Raw genomic sequence first — 24,579 nt, 5'->3', positions numbered from 1 at the left:
ATTCGCTATTTTCTTTTTCCTCTCCAAAAGGAAACAAGACACAAGAGCAAGCACCAGCAAGTTCCAAGCACAGATTGGTACGCTGCAGATTCAGGTCAGAGCTAAGGCAGGCCTTCAATATACCATAGTACTATCGATAAGATGATCGAAGCAGCGGGTACATCTCTTCACCATTTCCATAGTTTTCTTCCATTCATGTCTTTTGCATCTCCTCTTTCCATCTTTCCAATTCTTCGTTCCTCTATTTCTACAGCTGTTGTCGCGGGAGGAGGTGCCCTGGCGGCTTCCCTCTACTACTACATATGGGGTCGCACCTCTTCTGTACGCCTCCTCCTTTCTCTGACCTCTGACCGGCCAGTTCCCCCTATCTCACCCCCACAATCTCATGTCACCCACACACACGCAGCCGCCCCAGTTTGGTGTACCACTGGAGACCGTGGAGAAGGCTGACTCGGGCCTGCCCAAAGCCGTGGACCAGGTCCTGCGATCGCTTCGAGAAGACGGTACCGTACTGCGCACGCCACACCACACGACCTACACGAAATGACAGAAAGCTCTGACCGGTGTTGACGCTTCTCATAACTATGGTGCGTGCCTTGCAGGTATACGCGAGTTGGGCATCTTTCGGCAGTCGGGCAGCCGAAAGGTGGTGCGGGAGCTCAAGGAGCAGTTCGATCTCGGTACCTGGCAATACCGTCTTTGCCACTCGCGGTCTCTCCACTCACTAACCCGCGTCACGCGCTGGATCGGTCCATCGTGTCGATGCAGGCGGTGCCGTGTCATTGGACAATGTGGACGCGCACTCGCGCGGCGATCTTCTGAAGGTATATAGACACACGCGACCACTTGAAGCGCTATTCTAGCCTTGTCTGGTCCGCCTCTTTCCATTGCGCCCGCGCTGATCTGACGCTTCCCCCTGTGTGTTGCCTGTCGACAGTACTTCTTGAGAGAGCTGCCAGACCCGGTCTTCCCCTACAAGGTGTTCAACTTGTGCATGGACGTTGAAAGTAACCACTCCCCCCCCCATCGAGTCTTCTCTTACCACACGTCTTCGTGGCGCTTACGCTGCGCTGTCACCGTCCGCATGATGTCACTGTGTATCTCAGAGCGATTTAGGACCGACCAAGACATGCAGCGCTGGATCGCGTCCACCAAGTGCATCATAGCCGATCTGCCGCCTTCACACAAGACCCTGCTTCGTGAGCTGTGTTATTTCCTCAACGAGGTGAGCCGCTGCTGGTGGTAGTCGGAATGATAGTTCGATTGGTTGACACGCGCACGCACGCACGCACGCATAGGTGGCCCAGCACGCCGAGGTCAACGCCATGGGCGTGACGAACCTGGCGACCTGCTTTGGACCCAACATGCTGACCACCAAGGACAGCGCCACGCTGCAAGAGCTGCTCGATCTCACGCCGCTCGTCACCCGCTTCATACTCAAGTGCATCGAGAACCGCGAGCAGCTGTTCGAGGAGCCCCAGCCGGTGGTGGCCACCGCAGCAGCAGCACCTGCAGGAGAAGCTGCGAGCGAGGAGTACACGAGTGCGGCGGAGGAAGACATCAAGGAGTACCTCCTTGTTGGTGAAGAAGAAGGCCAAGCGGCGACCGGCGAAGGAGATGGCGCCGAGAGGTGATCATCATCACGTACGTGAGGAGATCGCTTCCCTCGTCGGTCGCCTTTTAGTGTGTTTATACGTTTACCCTACTCTCTTCTTTCTTTTGGTTGGGCACCACACCAACAAGCACATGGCTGTACATAAACTCTTCATTACGTCACCTCGAACGCGTTGGTAGATCAGAAAATGAAAAACGAATAAAATGGTTCACAAAAGAGAACACGAGAAGAAGATGAGAATGAAGAAGCAAGGGGCAAGGAGGGTGCCACGTTGTGGTTGGGAAATAGTAGTTGTTGTTCTTTGTACAAATCTAACAACAGAGGAGGTCGCTGCAGTGGTGTAATGGAATATGATACTTGATGTGTGTTGGTATGAAGGCTTTCACCTCTTCACAACGAAATGTGTGTGTGTGTGTCGTGCGGTTGTGGTGTGCAGAGGAGAGAAGGAGTGCTGCTCGAGAGAAGAGGAGGGAGTGTCGGGCCGTGAAATTAAATAAGTAGCCAATGGCCGACGTCGTCGGATGTCACCACCCGAAGGCTTCGGTACCGTTCGGTGTCGGTGCGGTGGCCGCTGGTGCTCAGCAGACGCCCGAGCCAAAGGCGAAGCGCAGGGGCGCGACGGGCGTGGTGAAGGAGCGCGGAATCTCTGCGTCGCACTCTCTCGCCTTGCCGTGGCTGGTGGTGTTGAGGCCGTTGTTGTCCCTCAACAGCTTCGCGAACTGGGCGCCCAGGAGGTCCTGGCCGTCTAGTTGCATGGGGCTGCCGGCGGCGAGCAGCTCGGGCACGGGGGCGGGGGCGTCCTCAAACATGGCGTCTCTCTCCTCTTCGGCTTCCTCGACAGCTTCAGCTAGCACATCGTTGAGCTCTTCATCGTCTATGCATGCTGCCAGCTGAAGAGGATTCTCGCCTGCGCAAAGAGACAAAAAAGAGAGCTTGGCGTTAGCGTTACTAGTGTCAAAGGCGTGTCACCACGCGGAGAAAGCGGGAGCGGACGGTACCATCGGCGTTGGGACAGTTGTAGTCGGCACCCAGCTTGACCAGGAGCCTGACCATGTCGACCTTACCTTCCCTGACCGCCCAGTGCAGGGGAGTGTCGTCTTCATCGTCTGCAGCAAGAAAAATAAAAGACGGGGTGAGTCACCGAACGTTCACCGGTTTGTGCAATTTTTGTTGCTTTTGAACAACGGTTGTTGATGGGGGTGAGCGAGTAGATGGGTGAGCGGGCGGGTGGTACCTTGCGCGTTGATGAACGAGCCGTGCTGCACGAGCAGCTTGGCGATCTCTTCGTGGTTCATCGCGGCGGCGACGTGAAGAGCCGTAACGCCTTCGACCGTGGGATAGTCGGCGGCACCCGAACGGAGGAGGAACTCGACCTTGTCCTTGGCCCCGAGCGACGTGGCGATGTACAGCGCAGTATGGCCCTTCCAGTTCTGCGCGTTGATGCCCGACTCGTTGCCCTTGAGCTGGACGTACTGCGCCATCCAGCCGACGGGTGCGTTGCCGGTCATCCACATCAGCTCGGTGTTCCCCTCGTTATCTCTTTTCAGTACTTGATCCGCGCATTGCTGCAGTCCAAAATCGGGAACGGCATTTTTTTGGATGGCGACGCGGTTCATACTTGATGATGTGTTTTCGATTTAGGCGTCCGTTTTCGACTAAGTGTAGAGGACGAGGTGTTGGTGGTGCGAACCCAAAATTGCGAGAGGTGAGGTTATGAGAAGAGGAAGTTGCAGAGGCAGAGAATCCCTAGCAGACGAAGATGGTGGCCGCGAAGGATCGTTGCAGAAGCTCGGCTTGGTGTGTGGTGATTGGAATTTTCGATCTCGGTGAGTAGTCTGTGGTTGGGGATGGATTCGCGAAGTCGATCGAAAGTGGCTGTTCGTCGAGTTCGCTGCGGTGGTTGTTGGCCTCTGGGGAGAGGTGGTCTTGGTGGTCGTCGGTTGTTTTGTGTCTTTGATTGGCTGACTTCTGCTGCCTTCCCATACCCCACTTTCCCTCCATTCTGCTCCTTTTCTTCGTCGGCCCCATCAAGCCAACCAGAGCCCACCACAGATCGTGGAAATGTCCGCAGAAATTATTTTTCTCTGACGTGGCATCATTTTCGCGCCAGACTTGTCCCCTTTTTTCCGGTTCAGAAAATGACTAATAAAATACCGCCCTTTATCCCGCTTTCGGCCCATCGATCCCAGAAATTACCAGCTTTCGAACTGGTAAAAATCTGGTAATCGAGGAGAGCACGAAAACGGAGGGGAACAAGGGTGGCAGTACCGAGAAATTTAGGAGGTGGAAAAATGTAGTCGAGTGCCAGGAAGTGTGTTCGGAAATTTCTCAGTTGTTGGGCATCTCTTCACGGAGCGGGTGGGCCATGGTCTTGGCATGTTCGGACGGGGAGTTCCGGTTTTGGGGGCCAGGTCATAGTTTTCGGCTGTGCTGCCGTTTACGCAAATCTCGTGCGGCTGGCGCTTGTGGCACGCCCAGCAGAGAAAAAGCACTCTGAGTCCAACGGTTCTACAACGCAAAACACTCACCACCAGACAAGGTAGGGTGCTGCTCTGAATCAATCTTTGATTCTGTGTAGATTTTATATTTATCAATTATTTTGATTATTTCATTATTATCTTCTGCGGCACTGCAGCTCGGTGGCCTTTGCATTCATGCACTCGCGGCTGACCGGAGGAGGCGTGTGGGGCAGGCATGGACGTTACGTGGCAGCCTCAGTGGCAGGCGCAGTGGGGAGGACTCGAGGCCGGCATGTACGCGCCCTCGCAGCCGGCCACCGGGGTAGTGACGGCCGACATGACGCAAGCGCACGCGCTCCAGAAGAGCGCCACCAAGGTGGAGATACACGTTGCCTGCAAGTACGCTCTCTTCCCCCACTCACCCACAGCTTCTTCTTTCCTTCTTTCCTTTCTTCTTTGTCTCTGGCGGAGGCTCATCTCTTCCACCTTCGCCCCGCTGTCGGGTGTACAGAGACCTGGTGAACTTGGACACCTTCTCCAAGTCGGGTATGTTGTTCCCTCCTTCACCACGTTATGCGCGCACATCAGCGCGAGCGCTTGGTTGACTCCATCTGTGCGCGGTCAGATCCGCTGTGCGCCGTCTACGCCAAGGAGAACGACAAATGGAAGGAAGTAGGCAGGACCGAGATCATCTGGGTAAGCCCAAGTGCTGTGTTGCGTGTGCGTGTGTGCGTGTGCGTGTGTTGCATGCGGTGTGCTTTTTCTTCTTCTTCTAATCACACGGACGCGTAGGACAACTTGAACCCCAAGTGGGTCACCTCTTTCAAGCTCCCGTACCAATTCGAGAAGGTGCAGCCACTGATGTTCAAAGTCTACGACATCGACGACAAGAATGCCGGCCTCGACAAGCAGGACTTTATCGGCCACGCGGTACAGCTCTCCACACGCGCTCGCGCACGCGCACGCACCATTGCTCATCCTTGGTCTCTGCAATCACAGGAGTGCCGGCTCAGCGAACTGATGACGTCGAGCGGCCAGACGCTCGTGTTGACCCTTGTGTACGGGGCTACGCTTCCGATCATCATTGCCAATCGTACCACCCACCCACGAGCCTCTGCTCACGTCTGGCTCGTCTTTCCCCTCCTCTTTCAGGAACGAGCAAAAGCCGAACCGAAGGAACGGAAAGATCTTGGTCATGGGCGAAGAGATCAACGACACCATCCCACAGGACCAGATCGCGGTACTACGCCCCACACCACAAAGATCAGACGTTGGGTGTCGCACAATTATTTCACTTCTGAAGCTGACATGTTCGACGCGGCACGCAGACGCTGAACGTCAGGGACAAATACGTCAAGACGAGAAAGGAGTTTCACCGGTTCAAGTTCTCTGCGCACAATCTTGACAGGAAGGATCTCTTCGGCAAGTCTGGTACGCACACACCACACGCGCACGCGCACACACAACCAATGGCTCGCTGGGGCTGTAAAGCGGATCGCCTTTAGCTCACGACTGACATGGTCGCTCGTGAGTGCAGATCCTTTCTTTGTGATTCTACGATCGCGCGAGTCTGGGAGGTCCGGTGAGGCGGACAACTGGGTGCCCGTCTACAAATCAGAGGTGCTTCTCACCCTGCTGCTCTCGCTCTTTGTGCACGTTTCGTGCGCGTGTGCGCTGGCGCGTGTCAGGCGACTAATAGTAGCCGCCGGCGCCAATCAGACAATCAAACTCACGCTCAACCCGAACTGGACGCCGTTCGAGATCTCTGGCGAGGACCTCAACAACGGAGACCCCAAGCGGCCTCTCCTCATTCAGATCTGGGACTGGAACCGAAAGTGCGCTTCCTCTACTTCTTCCTCTTCCCCCGTGCCTGTGCGCGCTCCATCGATTTGATCTGACCAAGCGTGTGGTATGCGTGGTACACAGTGGAGCGCATTCGTTCATCGGGCAGGTCGAAACCGACACCGAAGAGCTCTACTCCAACAAGGGCGACTTCCCCATCATCAACAACAAGAAGAAGGCCAAAAAGAAGAAGTACAGGGACTCAGGTGCCCCTCCCCCCTTCTCGCGACGTCTGCTGTGCTTTTATAACTTACGTCGTCTCTCTGGGCCTCCACAGGTCTGCTGAGGGTGGAGACCCGCCAGAAGGACCAGCGCGAGCAGAGGATCGCCAACCCCTACTACGGCTACAACACCCACACGTACCCCTCCGCACCTCCCTCCTTCATTCGTACTTATTGCATTCGCCGACCGACCGATCGACCGTGTGTCGTGTCGTGTCGTGTCGTGTCGTGTGTCATGTGTGTGTTCAGATTCCTCGAATACATCGCTGGTGGCTGCCAGATCAGTCTCATCATCGCAATCGGTAAGGCGCCATCCACACATCGCGCCACGAGAAAACGTTGCACTACTTCGCCAACTCTCTCCTCTCTTCTCACGCGCCTCGCTCGATCCCAGATTTCACGGCGTCGAATGGCAGTCCAAAGGATCCCGCGTCGCTCCACTATCTCGACCCCAGTGGCGTACGTCGGCCTTCTCCCACTTTGCCAACCAACCAACCCCAACCAACCATTCATTCGTTCGTTCGTCCATTATCACCACCCACAGAGGAAGCAAAACGAGTACGTGGCGGCCATCACATCGGTGGGACAGATCCTATCCGACTACGACAGCGACAAGCGATACCCGGTACAGCACGCGCAGCACCCACACACCAACGCAGCACTGTTGTTTTTGGTTTACCGTTAAACCAAAATGGCAAACATCCGTGTGTTGGTCTCACTGCTGCTGTTGGTTGGTTGGTTGGTTGGTTGGTTGGTTGGTTGGTTGGTTGGTTGGTTGGTTGGTTGGTTGGGATAACAGGTCTACGGATTCGGAGGGAAGAAGAAGGCCGAGGGCAAGGCGGGAACGGCCCACCACTGCTTCGCGCTCAACGGCAACGAAAGCGACGTACGTCGCAGAACAACTTTACATTCCGCTAAGGGCAGGAATGTGGCCTCGTTACTTACCTCAACCCCTCCTCACATTTTTATTGTTATTACCATTTTGGCCAGCCCGAGGTGCAGGGCATCGACGGCGTGCTCCAGGCCTACGAAAAGGCGTTCGAGCACTGGATTCTGTCCGGTCCTACCAATTTTGCTGAGGTACACGCATTCAGTGTGTCGTGTCGTGTGTCGTGTGGCCACCGCACATGTGCGGTGCTTATCGTGTACTGGCCAGATCATCTCCGGGGCGGCGGACATGGCGAAGGAGGCCGTGGCCCAACAGCGCCAGAACCACTTCATCCTGCTCATTTTGACCGATGGGTACCCTTCACTCAACCACCACGACGACCACCAACAACCTCTACGAGGGCCTCTCTTTGCCGCTCCATCACCTGACCGGTGGTGCGTGTGTGTGTCCACACCGCGCAGTATCATCTCGGACATGCGGGAGACCACGCGCGAGATCGTCCGAGCCTCAACGTTGCCGCTCTCAATTGGTACGTGTGTCGTGTACTGTGTCGTGTGTGTCGTGTGTGTCGCCCTGGTCTGACGTGTCTCCCGATGACGGTGCAGTGATCGTGGGTGTGGGCGATGCCGATTTCAAGGACATGGTACACTCCATCGGCCCCAGCAGCTCGCTTCGCGCTCACCCACCACTGATGGCTCTTTTCTCTTTGCTCTTTTCTTTTTCTTTTCTTTTAGGACGTGCTCGATGCCGACGACAATCCGCTGGTCTACAACGGCCAGGAGATGGAGCGCGACATCGTCCAGTTCGTCCCCTTCCGCGAGTTCCGGAACAACCCCCACCAGCTCGCCGAGGAAACACTAAAGGTTGGACACGACACGCACCGCGACACGACACGCACGACACGCAGCACGACACGCACGGCACGACGCACTCCACTGACCGCTGCGTGTTGCGGCCGTTACAGGAGATCCCGTGGCAGCTGACGTCGTTCATGGCCATCAACGGCATCAGCCCCAACCCGCGGTCGGCCTTCCAGTACCCGTCGTCCAGGGGCTCGGTGATGGGCCTTCAGCCGCCGCCCAGTGCCGGCGTGCAGTTCCCCACCGGCGGCCCGCCACAGAGCCAGGTACGCACCTCCGCCGTCGATGGCACACACACACACACACACACACACAACTCACGCTCGACACGCACGACGCACGCGCGTAGGGCTATCCTGGATTCGGTCAGCCCGCGATGGACTCTGGCTACGCCGGCTACAACGCGATGGTACGTTTCCCGCGTATCATCGCCTCTGCGTGGTGGAGTAGTTGGCTGACCGAAGACCGACCTGGTTAGCCTCCACCGCAGCAGCAGCAGCAGTGGGGTGGTGGCGGCGGCGGCCAGATGCCGATGAGCGGGCAGTACCCGCCGCCGCACCAGCAGTCGTGGGGCGGCCCGCCCATGCCACAGCAGCAGCAACAGCAGCAACAGTACCCACCGTCACAGGGCCAGCAGTACCCGCAGCAGTGGCAGATGGGCGGACAGCAGCAACCCTACTACCCGCAGCAGCAGCAGCAGCAGCAGCAGCAGCAGCAGCAGCAGCAGTACCCGCCCCAGTCCCAGCAATATCCGCCCAGCAGCAGCAGTACCCGCCCCAGCAGCAGCAGCCACTCGTGGCCCGCGACTCGAGCACGCCTGCCGTCGTCGCAAGGTCAGTACGCGCAGCAGCCGCAGCCGCCCATGCCGCAGCAGCAGCAGCAGTACTACCAGCCCATGGGCCAGCAGCAGCAGCAGCCGCCGATGGGAGGGCCGGCCTACCCCGACCACTTCCAATCGACGCAGCCCAGCCCCAGCAGCAGCAGCCGCTGACGTCGGCGTCGGCACCGCCTGCGGATGGATTGAACTCTGGCGGCGGCGTTGGAGAGGCGCGACTGGACGACCAGCTCGAGGAACTGCTGACGCGGCTGGGCTACCTCAACTTCCGCGAGACATTCCTCAAGGAGAAGCTCACCTACGAGGTCCCCTTTTTCACCATCACCTCGTTTTCGTTCTTCTTCTTCTCATCATCATCGTCATCTTCGTTGGTTTTGTGTCTGTGCAGGCGCTGAAGGAGTTCGAGAAGGACGACCTCAAGGAGCTGGGCCTGCCCGCGGGTCCGCGCATCGCCATCTACAACGCCATGCACAAGACCGACGCCTGAACGAAAAAACACACCACACACGTTTTCCCATTGAACGAAAGAAGGAAAGAGAGCGAAGATAAACGAAGAAGACGATCGCTTTCTTTGCTATGTACAGAGGCGCGAACTGGAGAACGTGGAGCCCTGTTGTCGGGCAAGGGCTAGAGCCAGGTGGGCGACGCGAGGCCTCGGAACTCGAGCCAGGGATCGCCCGGGGTTGCGGGCATGTCGGGCTGCTGCTGCTGTCCGTTCTCGTGCGGGTGTGGCTGCGATGGCTGTGACTGTTGCTGGTCGTCGTAGAGGGCGTGGACCATCTCGGCCAGCTCCGCCTCCCGCCGTTGCTCCGACGCTGTCGGCCCGGCGGCAGTGGCCTGGTGCTGGCCGTGGCCGTGGCCGTGGCGGTCATCGACCGGCGCCGCCGGCGAGTGGCCGTCGACTGGGGACGACGACAATGATGACGCTGATGATGATGATGAAGACGACGACGATGACGATGGCGGCGAGGTGTGGCCAGGCGGGGGTGGTGCATAGTTGGCGAAGTAGGTGAGCATCTTCCGGGAGGGCGGCGCGGAGACGTCGACGGCCTCGAGCACGGCGAGCAGGGCCGCCTTCTCGCGCGGGTGGGCCGTCTCGACGGCCTTGCGCCAGGCCTCGATCCGCACCTGCACATTCTGCAGGATCATCCCCCTGGGCGACGGCGGCACCGGCACATTCTCCTCCAGCACCGCGTCCACCACCACGAAGAGCCAGTTCGTCTGCACCATCAACCTTCCGTAAGTTCATCGTGTGCGTGTGCGTGTGCGAGTGTGTGTCGTGCGTGTGTGTGTGTTGTGCGGTCGAACCATGCGACGAGGTCCGTAGAGGAACTGGTGTCGGGTGAGGAGGCGGAGGCTGCGGTTCTTGGCCGCCCAGACGGCGTTGAGGGTGAACACCTCGCCCACGGGCTCGCTCCGCGCCAACATCCGAATGGTGAACGCCGCGTAGCAAGCGATGGCCGGCCGCGCGATCATCCTGAGCGTCTGGCCTTGCAATTCATCCTTAGATACGCACACGCACCATCGCACACGCACACGCACGCACACGCACACACACCATCGCACACGCACACGCACCACCGCACACGCGCATGATAAATGAGTCTGTGCAGTGCACGAAAAGACAAGGGAGGTGGGGAGTGGTGGTACCACGCGGTAGTTGAGGAGCGCGCACATGGAGGGCGAGGAGAAGAGGATCACCGGGGACTCCAGCTCCTCGAACGTCTGCATCTCCTTCATCCGCGCCGCAAAGAACGGCTTACTGCTCACCACCCACCACCCATCACCACTTGATTAGCGCACGACACACACGACACACGCGACACACGCGACACAGAGAGGAACAGACCTGATGTCGTCGAGTACGAAGGGTACGGTGCCAAAGTCGTAGTCCTTGAGGAAGGGCAGCATGGGCGTGATCCGCTGCGCAAGATAGGCCGACGGCGCCTCCGGGCTCGAGTACATGAACGGCGGCGACCGCACCCCCGCCGCCGCCGCCGCCGCCGACTGCTGGTCGCCCAACACTGTCAACATCGACATAGACGACACCGGCGACAATGTCGACGGCAGTGATGACGACGACGTGGTCGTCGAGGTGTCGAGGAGTCGCTTGAGTACGTGATGCATGTGTCGGCCCTTGGCCCGCTCGTCCTCCATCTTGGCGCGGGTGGCCTCGTTGACGGCGGCCAGCGCGTTGAGGCGGTCGTCGACCCCGCCCTGCCACGCGCGAAGGGCCGCCACCTCGCCCCGCACCTGCCCGAACTCGCGCTTCATCTCCCGCACCTCGTCGACCAGCAGCAACAGCAGCGACTTGACCATGCTCAGCCCGCCTTGCGCCTCGCCCGCGCCCGAGGCCTGCTCCTCGCTGGTCCCTCGGCCGCGTCGCGGCTGCGCCGTAGACGTTGTCGACGAGGAATGCGAGGAATGCGAGGTGGTCGTGGGCGGCGGGTGGAGGTGGGCGTTGACGGACTCGAAGTAGACCTGGTCGTAGTCGTCCGAGTCGGCCTCGTCAGAGTTGAAGTCGGCCTCCGCCGCCGCCTCGTCGACGTCGGCGTTGGAGTCCACCTGGTGGTGGTCGTGGTGGTGGTGGTCGGGGTGGTGGTGGTGGTGGCGCTCGACGCCGTCGCGCAGGTCCCGCTCGAGCTCGACCCTGCGCCGCTTGGCCGGAGCGTGGGCCAAAGTGCCGCCCGCGTCGGCCCACCCTGCGCCCTGCTCGGCCTGGAATGGTCGCGGTGGCTGCGCCGGGTTGGTGTGGTGCGACACAGGGCGAGACCCGCCGAACTGGGGCGACCCGAAGGCAGGCGGGCTGACGTTGATGCTGCCGATGCCGCTGCCGCTGCCATTGACGACGTTGGCGTTGTCAGTGGCGGTGGTGGCGGCCTCGGCTGATGGGTCCTTGCGTGGTCGGCCCCGCTTGCGCTGCGGTGGCGGCTGGCAGGTGTCCGCCCGGCCCGTCCTCACGCAGCGCCCGCACGGCTGCGCCCTTAATTAATTATGAATTGATTTATTATTTTATATTCGACATAAACAATGAAGGCAGCGAATATAAATAAAATAAATAATGTGACTGAAAAGGGTACCTGTCGCAGGAGGCATGGGCGAGGCGGCAGGCCAGGCACGCCTTGGGGCGCAGCAGTGCATTCAGCGGAAAGTTGGGCGAGCTGATTTGAACCGGGTACCCGCGGAAATGATCATTTCGCATAAACGTAGTCGGTGGCCCTCTCTCCATCTTCACTCACACAAACCTGCACCGGCGCTAGCAAGGGCCACCGCCAACCCCACGTGAGCCGCGTGATTTCTCTTCAAGTACAATCGAGAAATCACGCGAACGAAAAAAACCGGACCCGGAAAACGCGCCAATCGCAACGAATCGGAAAAACTGTGCCCTCTTGCTTGGCTCAGCGCATCCACCTCTCGGCGAGACTGGAGGGTGTGGGCGGCGTGCGCGGGGTGAAGCCCAGCATCTGCGGCGAACGCAAGCCGCCGCTCCTCTGGCTCAGCGACCGGCCGAGTACTCGGATGAGCTCCTCCAGTTCGGCATCTGCGCGGAGTCCAGGGTCTTGTTGGCCCGTCCGCGCGACGGCCGTCGGAGCTTCCTCCTTCTGCGTCGTGCGCTCTCCGACCACGCCGGCCTGCTCAACGAACGCCTGGCGGTGCGAATCTCGGTGGTGGTGTGTAGCACCGGGCCGTCTGGTGGTGGTTGTCAACTCGCGGCCGCGGCCGCGGCGCCCAAGCAACAGGGCCTGTGGCAGCCGCGCGAGCAATTGCACTCGGGCAATCGCTCGGGCAGTGAGTTCGTTTACGACGTCGCTAGGGCGCGGCGTAATGAGCGGCGTTGAGTCTAGATCCATTTCGAGAACGCTGTCCACCTGCATGATGACCCATTGCGCCTGTGTGTGTCGTGTTGAGTGTCGTGTGTGACAAAAATAAGAATGGGCTCGTGACTGGAGCGCAGTACCATCCGTCGTTGGTTGAAGAGGTATTGCTGCTGGGTGGAGACCCGCATGCTGCGCCCATGTTTCGTGTCTAACATGGTGGTCGTCCAGAGTGGCTGGCCGACGGGCGTGGGCGACGGCATCAGCACTATTTGCACGAGCATTGGCAAAAACTCCTGGTCCACCATGCCGAACGAAGATATCGGCGAGCCGTGCATCTCAAACTGATGGTTGGCCGATGCCACAGTCAGCCGTCACTTCCTCGGTATGCGTCGGGTGGGGTGGTGGTGTGTGTGGGGCAGGTAAGGGTGCGATGGGCGCGTACCTGGTCGTAGCTGAGGAGCTTGCACAGTGACGGTGACGCGTAGACGATGATGGGCACCAGGTCATCGAGCGCCTCGACCTCATTCATATGCATGACGACGAAAGGACGTCTTTCCAAGATCATTGTCGCCCACGTCACGCCACGCCACGCCCCACGGGAGGTGAGTACACATAACATTGCAACCAGCAGATGGAATTCGTGGAAGGTGGGCGGGCGTACCGCAAGTCGCAGATGATGAGCGAAGACTGGTCGAACGCCCGCAGAAACGGAAGCGTCTGCGCGATGAACCGCTCCACTTCGGCTCGCGACGTTGTGGGCGCCGCGGCCGCGGCGAGCGGCACGCCAACGCACGAAGACGAGTGGGAGTCCAATTGCGGTGGGATTGGTGGTCGCGCAGCCGCCACCACCAGCGAGGACGAGGGCGACGGCGGGCACGCAGGGCTTGTGTAGGTGTGGACGTGGTCAAGTCGGTGGGTTATGTCACTCTTCTGGTTGATCTCGATGCCTGTCTGCGCGAGCTGGCGGCTCTTGATGGTCTGATGATCTTGCTCCACGCGCGCCAGCCTGCGCTCGGTCTCAGTGCGCGTCTGCTGTTGGTCCTGCTCCACGCGCGCCAGCCTGCGCTCGGTCTTCTTCTGCATGGCGCGCAGCTGGGCGATGGTGTCGTGGAGTCGCTCGTTCTCGCGCCGCATCTCGCGCACCTGGTCCACCACCAGCATCAGCAGCGACCGCAGTCCCTGCCAGTCCTGCTCCTGGCCCTGCTGGCCCGCCGCCGGCGCGAATCGCTGGTGGCCGTGGAGAGATCCCGCCTCGGGCTGTGAAAATGATGAAGGAGACGACCACGACGACGCGCAACCCTCGTCTACTGGTGGTGACGATGACCGCGACGGCGACGACGAAGACGGCGAAGTGGAGCTGGCGGCGGTGGTGGTGGATGGCGATGCTGAGTTCGTGGTTGTTGAAGCGCAGAGCTGCGGTTGTGATGGAAGAGTGGTGCCAGGTTCGTGTGATGGCTGTTGGCAGGTGGTGGTGTCGTCAGACATATGGACAGCGTTGGTCGTCGTGGGCCGAACGCAGGCGCGCTTGCGCAGCTTTGGTTGTTGGTGGGCAGAGGGTCTCTCCGCGTGCCGTGCTGGCTGTTGTGGTTGTTCGTCGGGTGCAGGGGCCTTGCGTGGTGGGCGGCCGCGCTTGCGCGTGGGCGGCGGCTGGCAGCTCTCGGCCTTGCCCACCCTCACGCACCGTGCGCACGGCTGGTTCCTATTTACGCAGTGACCCATTTACACCAAGGATAAAAATAATGTGATAATGCGCCAATAAAAAAGAACAAAAAAAGAATAATAATGGTAAGAGGGCGCCTTGGGGGGGGGTGGCAACACGGACCGGTCGCAAGAGGCGTGGGCAAGACGGCACGTTGCGCATGCCTTTGGCGCGGGGCAGTTCGCCTCCATCTCCATCTTCCTTTGCTTGCTTGATTTTTCCTTTCTTCTTCTGTCTATCTTCTTCTGTCTTTTTTCGGTACAAACGCCTGTCAGTCTATGTGTTCGACCCTGCTGCCACTGCTGCGGTACTGTTGGCGTGTCCGGCGCTGCAGGTCGGCTGGATGAGCGGTGCCAGCTCCAGGTCCGTCGCGAGAAGCCTTACCACCTTGTGTGGTGTCGCGTGAGAAGTGTGTCGTGTGAGCAAGGTCAAGAGACACAGACGATGCCAGTCGTCGTTGGCTGAGAGGAGTTGATGTCCGGTGATCGTTCGAACGGAAGTGTCTGCGCGATGAACCGCTCCATGTCGGCTCCCGGCGTCGTGGGCTCCGCCCAGCACTGGGCTGCTTGGATATGTGAGCAAATGATCTCAGCAAATGATAATAATAAAATAAAATAAACTTTATGTGCGTGAGGAGTTTTCTTTCTTCATTTCTCTGCCACTACCTTCATGTGTGGTCAGCCGTTCCTGGTCATGCGAATGGAAGAAGCCGAGACGACATGGAAACTAATGTAGACGTCACCGTTCCTGGTGATGTTTACATACATCAACGCGTTTATCTGCTACGCGGTCATCAGCGCATCCATCTCTCGGCGAGACTGGCCGGCGGGTGGAAGCCCACCTGGTGGTGGCCAAACATCGGCGAACATACGCCGCCAGCACCGCTGCTCTGGACCGGCAAGTCCAGGGCACGCACGAGCGCCTCCAGCTCACCATCTCCTTCTTCTTCTTCTTCTGCCCGTTCGCGCGTCGTCACATCTCGCCGGAGACTTGATGGTGATGGTCGCTGGAGTGTCAGCTCGCTGTCGCCGCGGAGTCGCCCAAAGAGCAGCGAATGCGGCAGCCGCGCGAGAAGGTACGCCCGGATTGTGGGTTCGCGCACGGCCTCGCGGAGAGGCATTGGCCTCGCGGGGTTGTACACCCCTTTGTGTATGACCGCCGGTGCCGACTGGAGTCCCGCTTCGAGAATGCTGTGCACCTGCATTACGTGCCATTCCGCCTGTGTCGTGTGTGCCGTGTGTGTGAATAAAATTGGCGGCTCGATGAGCGGAGGAGGGTCGTACCACGCGCCGTTGGTTGTAGACGAATTGGTGCTGGCAGGTCACCCGCACGTTGTGTCCCTGTTTCGTCACGAAGCAGCCGCTCGCAAAGAATGGCCGACCGACGGGCGTGAGCGACCGCATCAGCGTCAGCCGCACGAACATCGGCAGATGCACAGCATCTGGTCCGCCGAGCCAAGTGACCGGGGAGCCGTGCATCTCGCACTGTTGTCAGGTCAGGGCCAGAGTCAGCTGGGTGCGCGTGTGTCGTACGTGTGCCGCTTGTACAACGAACAAGTGGAGAAGGCGGGCGGGCGCGTACCTGGTCGTAGCCGATGAGCTTGCACAGGGCCGGTGAAGCGTACGCTACGATGGGCGTGTCCAGGTCGTCCAGCGTCTCGGCCTCTGCCATGCGCAGGACCAGGAACGGCCGCCTGATCACCACCAGCCATGCCGTCCCAATGTGTGTCAGTCCCGATCACCCAAGTCTCTTACCCGCCGTGAGGATTTGAAAGAGAAAAGTGGGTGGTGGGGCGGTGGGGTTGGTGGTGAGTGTGTACTGCAAGTCGCGGAGAATGAGCGACGAGCAATCGAACGCCCGCAGGAACGGCAGCGTCTGCGCGATGAACTGCTCCACGTCGGCTCCTGGCGTCGTGAGCCCCTCCACCGCCGCCTCTGCAAGCAGTCCAGCACACGCGCCCGGTTGTGCCGTGGACTGTGAACGAGAGTCGGATCGCGGTGGTGGGCATGGGTGGAACGCCATGACATGGTCGTCGATCTTCTTGTTGAGCTCCATGCGCGTGTGGTTGAGCTCCACGCGCGTCTGCTCGAGCTCGATGAGGGTCTGCTCGAGCTGGCGGCTCTTGATCTCGTGGTCCTGCTCCACGTGTGCCAGCCTGCGCTCGGTCTGCTTCTGCGTGGCGCGCAGCTGGGCGATGGTGTCGTGCAGGTGCTCGTTCTCGCGCCGCATCTCGCGCACCTGGTCCACCACCAGCATCAGCAGCGACTGCAGGCCCTGCCAGTCCTGCTCCTGCTGGCCCTGCTGGCCCGCCGCCGGCGCCGGTAGAGCCCGCGGCGCGAATCCCGTGGGCTGCGAAGGCGATGATGATGATGATGAGGGAGGCGACCATGACGACGCCCAATCCTCTTCCGCCGCCGGTGGTGCCAACGATGACGATGATGACGACGGCGATGAGGGCGAAGAGGAGGAGGAGGAGGAGGCGAAGCGGTGTGGGCCTGCAGCAGGCGCAGGTGCGGCGTGTGGTGGCTGGCTGTCGCTGGGCGGATAGACAACAGGGTCGGTCGTCTTGGGCCGCACGCAAAGGCGCTTGTTCGCTGCTGCTGCCTGGGCTTTGATGGTGTGTGGTGGTGGTGGTGGTGGTGGGTGCGGCTGGCGTTGGTGGTCGCGGTGGTGCGGTGGCACAGCAAGTGTCCCCGCGTGGGCTGGTTGTTCGTCGGGTGGGGGAGCCTTGCGTGGTGGGCGGCCGCGCTTGCGCGTGGGAGGCGGCTGGCAGGTCTCCGTCTTGCCCAGCCTCACGCACCGCCCGCACGGCTGCTCTCTGTGGGTCCATGACACGTTAAACAATGCGTGAAGAATGGGGGGGGGGCGGCAACACGGACCGGTCGCAAGAGACGTGGGCAAGACGGCACGTTGCGCACGCCTTTGGCCCCACGGCGGTTGCTGTGTCGGCGGCAGGCTGTTGATGCATTTCCTCTTTTGTTGTTGTTGGGCGGTGCGAGGAGAAGGCGGAGCTGCAGCTCCTTCTTCTTCAGGCTTTTTGCTTTTAGGCTTGTTGCTTTGGCTTGGGGACAAAGCACGGAGCACGCTGCTTCCACTGAGAGGAAGACAGACAATCAAGAATGGCTGTGACTGTGGCCAGCGTCGTTGAATCTCATCTGAACTCCAGGAGACATCTTGGTGGCCGTTCGTCACTTCCACGTGCAGAAGGGCTATCTTGACCGGGTGATTGGGTGCACGCAAAAGGAAGAAGAAAGAAGACAGGCAGCACCGCTTCCGCACCCAGGCAGTGGTTGTCCATGACCATCACCACCCAGCAAAAGCAAGGCCTGAAGAAGAAAAGATGGATCACAGCCCCGCACGAACGCAGCAGCAGCAGCCTGCCGCCGACACAGCAGGCGCCGGCGCCGCGGGGCCAAAGGCGTGCGCAACGTGCCGTCTTGCCCACGCCTCTTGCGACCGGTCCGTGTTGCCACCCCCCCCCCCAATCCCCACCCATTGCGCAGTTTTTTCTTTTCACTGTTCTTTGCGATCATTTAATTTCATTTTGTCTTATTTTGTTGTTCTGTTTGTTCCCCTGTGGTCTCCTGCAGGGAGCAGCCTGCTCTTGTTGTGGTTGTTGGTCGTCGGGCGATGGTAGGGTCGTTTTGCGTGGTGGGCGGCCGCGCTTGCGCGTGGGCGGCGGCTGGCAGCTGTCGGCCTTGCCCAGCCTCACGCACCGCCCGCACGGCAGAAGAGGATTGGTGGTCGCCTCCCTCATCATCATCGCCGCGGGCTCTACCGACGCCAGTGGCGGGCCAGGAGCAGGACTGGCAGGGGCTGCGGTCGCTGCTGATGCTGGTGGTGGACCAGGTGCGCGAGATGCGGCGCGAGAACGAGCGCCTCCACGACACCATCGCCCAGCTGCGCGCCACGCAGAAGCAGACCCAGCGCAGGCTGGCGCGCGTGGAGCAGGACAACGAGATCAAGAGCCGCCAGCTCGAGCAGACCCACATCGAGCTCGAGCAGACGCGCGTGGAGCTCAACAAGAAGATCGACGACCATGTCATGGCGGCCCACCCATGCCCACCACCGCGATGTGACTCCCGTTCGCAGTCCACGGAACAACCACGTGGGTGCGCTGGAGACTGCTTGCAGAGGCGCCGGGAGCCGACGTGGAGCAGTTCATCGCGCAGACGCTGCCGTTCTTGTCGGCGTTCGACCGGTCGTCGCTCATCCTCCGTGACTTGCAGTACACACTCACCACCGCTTTTCGCTTCCAATCCGCCACGGTGGGTGAGAAAATAGGGGGTGATCGGGACTGACATTGGGACGGCATGGCTGGTGGTCATCATCAGGCGGCCCTTCGTGGTCATGCGAATGGCAGAGGCCGAGACGCTGGACGACCTGGACACGCCCATCGTAGCGTACGCGTCACCGTCCCTGTGCAAGCTCATCGGCTACGACCAGGTCCGCGCCCGCCCGCCTTCTCCACTTGTTCGTTGTACAAGCGACGCCACACACACACACACACACACACAAACGACACACACGCACCACCCAGCTGACTCTGGCCCTTACCTGACAACAGTGCGAGATGCACGGCTCCCCGATGACTAGGTTCGGCGGGCCAGATGCTGTGCATCTGCCGATGTTCGTGCGGCTGATGCTGATGCGGTCGCTCACGCCCGTCGGTCAGCCATCCTTTGCGAGCGTCTGCTTTACAACGAAACAGGGACACAACGTGCGGGTGACCTGCCAGCACCAATTCGTCTACAACCAACGGCGCGTGGTACGACCCTCCTCCGCTCATCGAGCCGCCAATTTTATTCACACACACGGCACACACGACACAGGCGGAATGGCACGTAATGCAGGTGCACAGCATTCTCGAAGCGGGACTCCAGTCGGCACCGGCGGTCATACACAAAGGGGTGTACAACCCCGCGAGGCCAATGCCTCTCTGCGAGGCCGTGCGCGAACCCACAATCCGGGCGTACCTGCTCGCGCGGCTGCCGCATTCGCTGCTCTTTGGGCGACTCCGCGGCGGCAGCGAGCTGACACTCCAGCGACCATCACCATCAAGCCGGCGTCACGCGACGACGCGCGAACGGGCAGAAGAAGAAGACGATGGTGAGCTGGAGGCGCTCGTGCGTGCCCTGGACTTGCCGATCCAGAGCAGCGGCGCCGGCGGCGTATGTTCGCCGCTGATGTTTGGCCACCACCACCACCACCACCATCGGGTGCTGGGCTTCAACACTCCGGCCAGTCTCGCCGAGAGATGGATGCGCTGATGCACGCGTAGCAGCAAAAGAAGAGCAAGTTTTCCGGAAAAAACGCCATGTCGCCCACCACATAAACAGAGGGAGAAAGCTGTGGTCGTTGATTGTTGATCGCTGGCGTGTTTTACCTCAACCCCAAAACCACACTAAAGACTAACAACAACTGCCGGGCGGATACAAGCAGCACACAAATTTCCAGCGATCAACAAACAATAAGAAGAGTGTTGACAATTAAATAATAGCTGTCGGTCGAGTCTGTGATCACGGGCTGGTTGTTGGCGTTGCCCTCTAGCACGAAACTGTCGCGGTCAAGGTTTCTCTTTGGTACACACAAGCAAGTCGTTTGTACGCCAGGTTCCATTCGCCCCATCAGCGCATCCACCGCTCAGCGAGAGTGGCCGGTGTCGTGGGCGGCGGGAGCGACGAGTTGAATCCCATCACCAAACGGCTGAACGGTGACGCACGCACGCCGCTCTCGATCGGCAACCCGAGGACCCGCATGAGCTCGTCCAGCTCGCTGTCGTTGTCGTTGTCGTCGTCGTCGTCGACCTCTTCTGACCCTTGTGCGCGCGTTATCACGTCTTGGCGGCCTGGCGGTCGTTGGTGCTGGTGGTGCTGCGTCATCGCGGCCATCAGAGCTGCCGCCTCCTCCACGGTGAGATCTTCGATCGCGGCGCAGGTGTGTTGCGCGACGAACGACGGCGCCAAGTGCGTCGCCTCGTGGAAGTGGTGGGGGCGATTGAGGCACGAATGGGTCTGCGAGCCGAAGCCGTGATGCTGGTGCGGCGACAGTTGAGTGCTAGTCATCTCGCCCTGGCACCCGAAGAGCAGCGAATGCGGCAGCCGGGCGAGCAGGTGCGCTCGCACGGTGGGGTCGTGCATGATGCTGGGGATCGGCCGCATAAGAGGTGCCGAACCCAGATCCGTTTCGAGAACGCTGTTCACTTGCATGATCTGCCACTGCGCCTGTCGTGGCATGTGTGTCGTGTGTCGTATGTCGTATGTCGTGTCGTGAGCGTGGAACTGTGAGTGGACCCAGAGAGAGACACGGACAGTACCAGGCGTCGTTGATTGTAGAGGAATTGATGCGCGGTGGACAGTTGCACGTTGCGTCCCTGCTTCGTTATCAGCGGTCCGCGCGACAAGAAGAGAGGCTGGCCGACTCGCGCGGGCGGCCGCATCAGTATCACCCGCACGAATACCGCCAGATACTCGGGCTTCGGTGAGCAGATGGAAGTTAAGCGAGAGCCGTGCAGCTCCAACTGTCGCCAGTCCCCCCAACACCAATCGCGGCAGACCGTTCAGTCTTGTCGGTGGTACGGTGGGGCAAGGCGGCAGCGCGTACCATGTCATAGCCGAGGAGCTCGCACATAGACGGTGACATGTAAACGATGACGGGCGAGTCCAGGTCGTCCAGCGTCTCGGCCTCCTTCATTCGCGCGACAATGAACGGCCGCCTGATGACATCCGGCATTGATGAATGGTATGAATGAAAATGGGTGTGGGTGTGGGTGTGGGTGTGGGTGTGGGTGTGGGTGTGGGTGTGGGTGTGGGTGTGGGTGTGGGTGTGGGTGTGGGTGTGGGTGTGGGTGTGGGTGTGGGTGTGGGTGTGGGTGTGGGTGTGGTGTACTGCAAGTCGCGGAGGATGAGCGATGAGCAGTCGAACTCCTGCAGAAACGGAAGCGTCTGCGCGATGAACTGCTCCACTTCGGCTCGCGGCGTTGTGGACCCCGCCACCGCCGCGACGAGCTGTAACTCACATCGTGGTGGTGCCACCACCGCTGTCTCCGACGAGAACGGTGGCGGCGGCGGCGGGAATGTGGAGCTCGCGTGGGCGTGATCACGGACGTGGTCGCGGTGGTGGGCCATGACGTGGTCGTTGAGCTCAATGCGCGTCTGCTCGAGCAGGCGGCTCTTGGTCTGGTGGTCCGCCTCCACGCGCGCCAGCCTGGACTCGGTTTGCTCGAGCTGGCGGCTCTTGATCTCGTGGTCCTGCTCCACGCGCGCCAGCCTGCGCTGGGTCTGCTTCTGCGTGGCTCGCAGCTGGGCGATGGTGTCGTGCAGGTGCTCGTTCTCGCGCCGCATCTCGCGCACCTGGTCCACCACCAGCATCAGCAGCGACCGCAGCCCCTCCTGCGAGTCCTGCTCCTGCTGGCCCTGGCCCGGTAGAGTCCGCGCCGGTGCCGGCTGAGTGAATCGCTGGTGGCTGGGTAAAGATCCCGCCGCCGGCTGCGATGGCGGGGGAGGCGACCACAACGACGCCCAATCCTCTTCCGCCGCCGGTGATAGTGATGACGGTGACGACGACGACGACGCAGAGGAGGAGGAGGAGAAACAGTGTGGGCCTGCAGCAGGCGCAGGTGCGGCGTGTGGTGGCTGGCTGTGCCGGGCGGATCGATCACAGGGTCGGTCGCCTTGCAAAAGCGCTTGCTCGCTGCTGCTGCTGCTGGTGTGTGGTGGTGGTGGTGGTTGCGGCTGGTGGTGGTCGTCGTGGTGGTGGTGGTGCGGTGGCACAGCAAGTGTCCCCGCGTGCGCCTGCTGTTGCTGTGGTTGGTCGTCGGGCGGCGGACCCTTGCGTGGGCGGCCGCGCTTGCGCGTGGGAGGCGGCTGGCAGGTCTCCGTCTTGCCCAGCCTCACGCACCGCCCGCACGGCTGCGCTCTGTGGGTCCATGACACGTTAAACAATAAATTTTAAAAAAATAAATTGGGTTTAAAATGGAAAAGAGCAGAGGGAAAGAGAGGGAGGGAGAGGGGGGGGGGTGATGGCAGCGTACCGGTCGCAAGAGGCATGGGCAAGACGGCACGTTCCACACGCCGTTGACCCCGCGGCATCGGCCGGCTGCTGCGCTGGGTGTGAGAAGGTGCGGCTTGGCTCTTCCATCTTCTGCTGCCCCCCTTTGATTCTTTAGTCTGCTCTTGTGCTTCCGTTGTTGTCTTCCTTGTTTCTGTTTCCGCCGTTCCGGCTCTCAAGACGAAGAACGACGGCCTTGGCTCCCAGCACCACGCGGTAAAAGAATAAAGAGGAAAAACGCGAACAAACAGAAAGAGACGCGATGAGAGGCGTGCGGGGGCTGCGACCGCAACCAACACTTGAACGGCGGGCCAATTGGCCGGTCAGCTGCATAGGTTGCTACTACTTGGGTGGTGGCCAGCAGCGGCCATACAGCAGCGTCAGCGGCAGCAGCAGGGCCAAGCCGACGGAGTCGGCCGTGTCCGTGCACAGAATGGTACCATGGCGTTGCCCCCCCCTCTAATTTAGAGGCCACGCCTTCTCTCACACACTCGAATGTGCGTGGGGCCATGGTGCAGGATGACCACGGCCACAGCTACCACATCAAGGACTTCCCCTCCAAGGAGGAGGCCGAGAAGTACCTGGAGGAGCTCGACCGGCGCAACACCACGCACGTCGGACAGGGCCACAAGCAGCACTACTGGATCGAGTGGAAGCCCAGCCCACCGCGCCCAAGAGCTGTCTGAAGACATCGAAGCAAGTACATAAATAACAGTGCGTGTGTCGTGTGTGTGTGGTGTGTTGTGTGTGTTGTGTGTTGTGTGTTGTGTGGTGTGGTGTGTGGTTGTCCTTGAGCCCTCGAGCTGGTGCAGTCAATGTGTGGGTGGACAAGGTCCATATGGTCGCGAGGTTCACCAAACCCGATTCCTTGGCCTTACGCCAACGAACGGGCGTGATCCACGGCTATCGTGAAGGACAGTGCCAACCAATCGCACCGCCTCTGTGTGGGAAGAAAAAGAGAAGAAGGCTATTCCCCCGTCTTGACGAATCCACACCGCACGAAGAGACACAGACTTGAAGCAGAAGAAGATGAGGAGAGCCACTGTCGTAGTGACGCGCAGCCGCACCTTGGGGACGTCTGCCACCAGCTTCAGTGCGGGCTGGGGCCGGCTGCCCAGAGCCACCAGCAGCACCGCCGCGCCCCTCGTGCCCCTCCGCCTCCAGCCCTCCTCCGCGTATGGCCCTTGCTTTGATTTATTTACATTGGTAATTGATTTCAAATAATAATAATAATAATAATAACTTCACTACAACAAAAACTATAACGATATACTATTTTCCTTATTGAATAATTCTTCTTTATTTACTGCCAATAATTTATTTAAATTCTATTTCTTGCAGCGCACAGCACGTGCGCCGGTGGAGCGGTGGTGTCCTGAGCTCCGCCGCCGAGGTGCGCGTGGGGCAGGGCTCGACGACCGGACGCGCGCGTTCGTGGGTCGTCGCGTGCGGCGTCAACATCGCGCGCGGGGTGGTGGGCGTGACCGCCTTCGCCTCCACTCCCAGATCGCCCTCGTCGCTCGTCGTCCGCGACGGCTGTACGCGCTCCCTCTTTCCCTCGCCCGCACCAGCTGGCCCCGTTCTCGCTCCCCTCGGCTGACCCAACTCTGTCGTCGCAGTCGTGTGCACGCCCGATGGCAAGCACGCCTATCTCGACCAGACCAAGCCGGTCGTCGTGGTACGCGCTCCCGCACACCACTGATACAAGCAAGCATCAATTTGACTCTTTCCTGTGTGTGCGTGTGCCGCGTGCGTGTCGCGTGCAGCGCCGACCGACGCTGTGGCAGCGGGCTCGCTATGTGGTGGCCAAGGTGATGGCCGCCGTGCTCTCCGCCATCGGCGCTCTGTACCCCGCGTCGTGGCTCTTCTTTGTTCAGTACAAGGAGGTCGACATCTTTACCGACTCCTGGTACTCCCTCCCTCACTCGCCGCGTGTGCGTGTGCGCCTGTGCGTGTCGTGTCGTTTCGTGTCGTTCGGTGCTGTAGTGTGCCCCGCGTGCTGTGAAGAAATCCGTTGAGATCTCAACAAATCGGATCATGTCTACGCAGGGACTGGCTCAACGCGACCCCGGCCCTCATCGCCGGCCCGCTGGTGCTATTCGTCGCCGCAGCCTACATGTGGTACCGCGGTTGCGGCACCTACTTCACCGTCCCCGAGCTGGCCACCTTTAGGTTTATCCCAGCGCCTGCCGGCCCGCTCGATGTGACCACTCACCCACTCACCACGGTGTCGTCGGTTCGGTGCGGGTGGGCTATGCGGCGCACAGGGACCGCGCCCTGCTGTCGGAGTAC

General features: G+C 60.3%; 7 protein-coding genes and 3 pseudogenes across 7 annotated transcripts in view; 5 read left to right on the top strand and 5 right to left on the bottom strand.

Annotated features, from left to right (window-relative positions):
- Window positions 1–141: 141 nt before the first annotated feature.
- Window positions 142–1,634, top strand: ACA1_395500 (RhoGAP domain containing protein; the record flags this gene model as incomplete). Its single annotated transcript, XM_004340714.1, has 8 exons — window positions 142–157; window positions 254–321; window positions 407–503; window positions 603–680; window positions 769–824; window positions 938–1,007; window positions 1,107–1,225; window positions 1,299–1,634. The coding sequence occupies 8 exons, from the start codon at window positions 142–144 to the stop codon at window positions 1,632–1,634; spliced, it is 840 nt and encodes a 279-aa protein (XP_004340762.1).
- Window positions 1,635–2,193: 559 nt separating this feature from the next.
- On the bottom strand, window positions 2,194–3,129 carry ACA1_395490 (Ankyrin repeatcontaining protein; the record flags this gene model as incomplete). The annotated part of the gene is made up of 3 exons (XM_004340713.1): window positions 2,194–2,522; window positions 2,614–2,721; window positions 2,850–3,129. The coding sequence occupies 3 exons, from the start codon at window positions 3,127–3,129 to the stop codon at window positions 2,194–2,196; spliced, it is 717 nt and encodes a 238-aa protein (XP_004340761.1).
- Window positions 3,130–4,309: 1,180 nt separating this feature from the next.
- On the top strand, window positions 4,310–9,208 carry ACA1_395480 (copine subfamily protein; the record flags this gene model as incomplete). Its single annotated transcript, XM_004340712.1, is given in 25 exon segments — window positions 4,310–4,473; window positions 4,586–4,620; window positions 4,700–4,770; window positions 4,867–5,004; window positions 5,074–5,132; window positions 5,227–5,314; window positions 5,403–5,505; window positions 5,612–5,735; window positions 5,763–5,909; window positions 6,001–6,122; window positions 6,194–6,275; window positions 6,387–6,439; window positions 6,532–6,596; window positions 6,682–6,762; window positions 6,937–7,023; window positions 7,128–7,217; window positions 7,294–7,379; window positions 7,488–7,555; window positions 7,632–7,669; window positions 7,761–7,889; window positions 7,991–8,152; window positions 8,236–8,295; window positions 8,377–8,719; window positions 8,734–9,026; window positions 9,110–9,208. 25 exon segments carry the CDS (start codon window positions 4,310–4,312, stop codon window positions 9,206–9,208), a joined length of 2,787 nt encoding a protein of 928 aa, XP_004340760.1.
- A 140-nt stretch (window positions 9,209–9,348) lies between these two features.
- Window positions 9,349–11,950, bottom strand: ACA1_395470 (AT hook motif domain containing protein; the record flags this gene model as incomplete). Its single annotated transcript, XM_004340711.1, has 5 exons — window positions 9,349–9,942; window positions 10,030–10,224; window positions 10,372–10,483; window positions 10,571–11,677; window positions 11,802–11,950. 5 exons carry the CDS (start codon window positions 11,948–11,950, stop codon window positions 9,349–9,351), a joined length of 2,157 nt encoding a protein of 718 aa, XP_004340759.1.
- Window positions 11,951–12,119: 169 nt separating this feature from the next.
- Window positions 12,120–13,700, bottom strand: ACA1_395460 (uncharacterized protein; the record flags this gene model as incomplete). Its single annotated transcript, XM_004340710.1, has 4 exons — window positions 12,120–12,611; window positions 12,680–12,880; window positions 12,982–13,090; window positions 13,201–13,700. 4 exons carry the CDS (start codon window positions 13,698–13,700, stop codon window positions 12,120–12,122), a joined length of 1,302 nt encoding a protein of 433 aa, XP_004340758.1.
- Window positions 13,701–15,031: 1,331 nt separating this feature from the next.
- Window positions 15,032–17,206, bottom strand: ACA1_395450 (annotated as a pseudogene).
- A 372-nt stretch (window positions 17,207–17,578) lies between these two features.
- ACA1_395440 lies at window positions 17,579–19,508 on the top strand (annotated as a pseudogene).
- A 357-nt stretch (window positions 19,509–19,865) lies between these two features.
- ACA1_395430 lies at window positions 19,866–22,377 on the bottom strand (annotated as a pseudogene).
- A 172-nt stretch (window positions 22,378–22,549) lies between these two features.
- On the top strand, window positions 22,550–22,973 carry ACA1_395420 (uncharacterized protein; the record flags this gene model as incomplete). The annotated part of the gene is made up of 2 exons (XM_004340709.1): window positions 22,550–22,723; window positions 22,806–22,973. 2 exons carry the CDS (start codon window positions 22,550–22,552, stop codon window positions 22,971–22,973), a joined length of 342 nt encoding a protein of 113 aa, XP_004340757.1.
- Window positions 22,974–23,316: 343 nt separating this feature from the next.
- Window positions 23,317–24,579, top strand: part of ACA1_395410 (uncharacterized protein) — a gene marked incomplete at both ends in the record, with an annotated part of 2,088 nt that continues 825 nt past the window's right edge. The window contains 6 exon segments of the mRNA XM_004340708.1: window positions 23,317–23,462; window positions 23,629–23,680; window positions 23,696–23,825; window positions 23,907–23,965; window positions 24,054–24,196; window positions 24,337–24,490. Of these exon segments, the coding sequence (XP_004340756.1) occupies window positions 23,317–23,462; window positions 23,629–23,680; window positions 23,696–23,825; window positions 23,907–23,965; window positions 24,054–24,196; window positions 24,337–24,490 (684 nt within the window).

Source organism: Acanthamoeba castellanii, assembly GCF_000313135.1.
Source record: "Acanthamoeba castellanii str. Neff unplaced genomic scaffold scf7180000084756, whole genome shotgun sequence".
NCBI lineage: Eukaryota > Discosea > Longamoebia > Acanthamoebidae > Acanthamoeba > Acanthamoeba castellanii.
The sequence above is the reverse complement of the archived record's forward strand: the minus strand, read 5'-3'. Positions and strand labels throughout refer to the sequence as shown.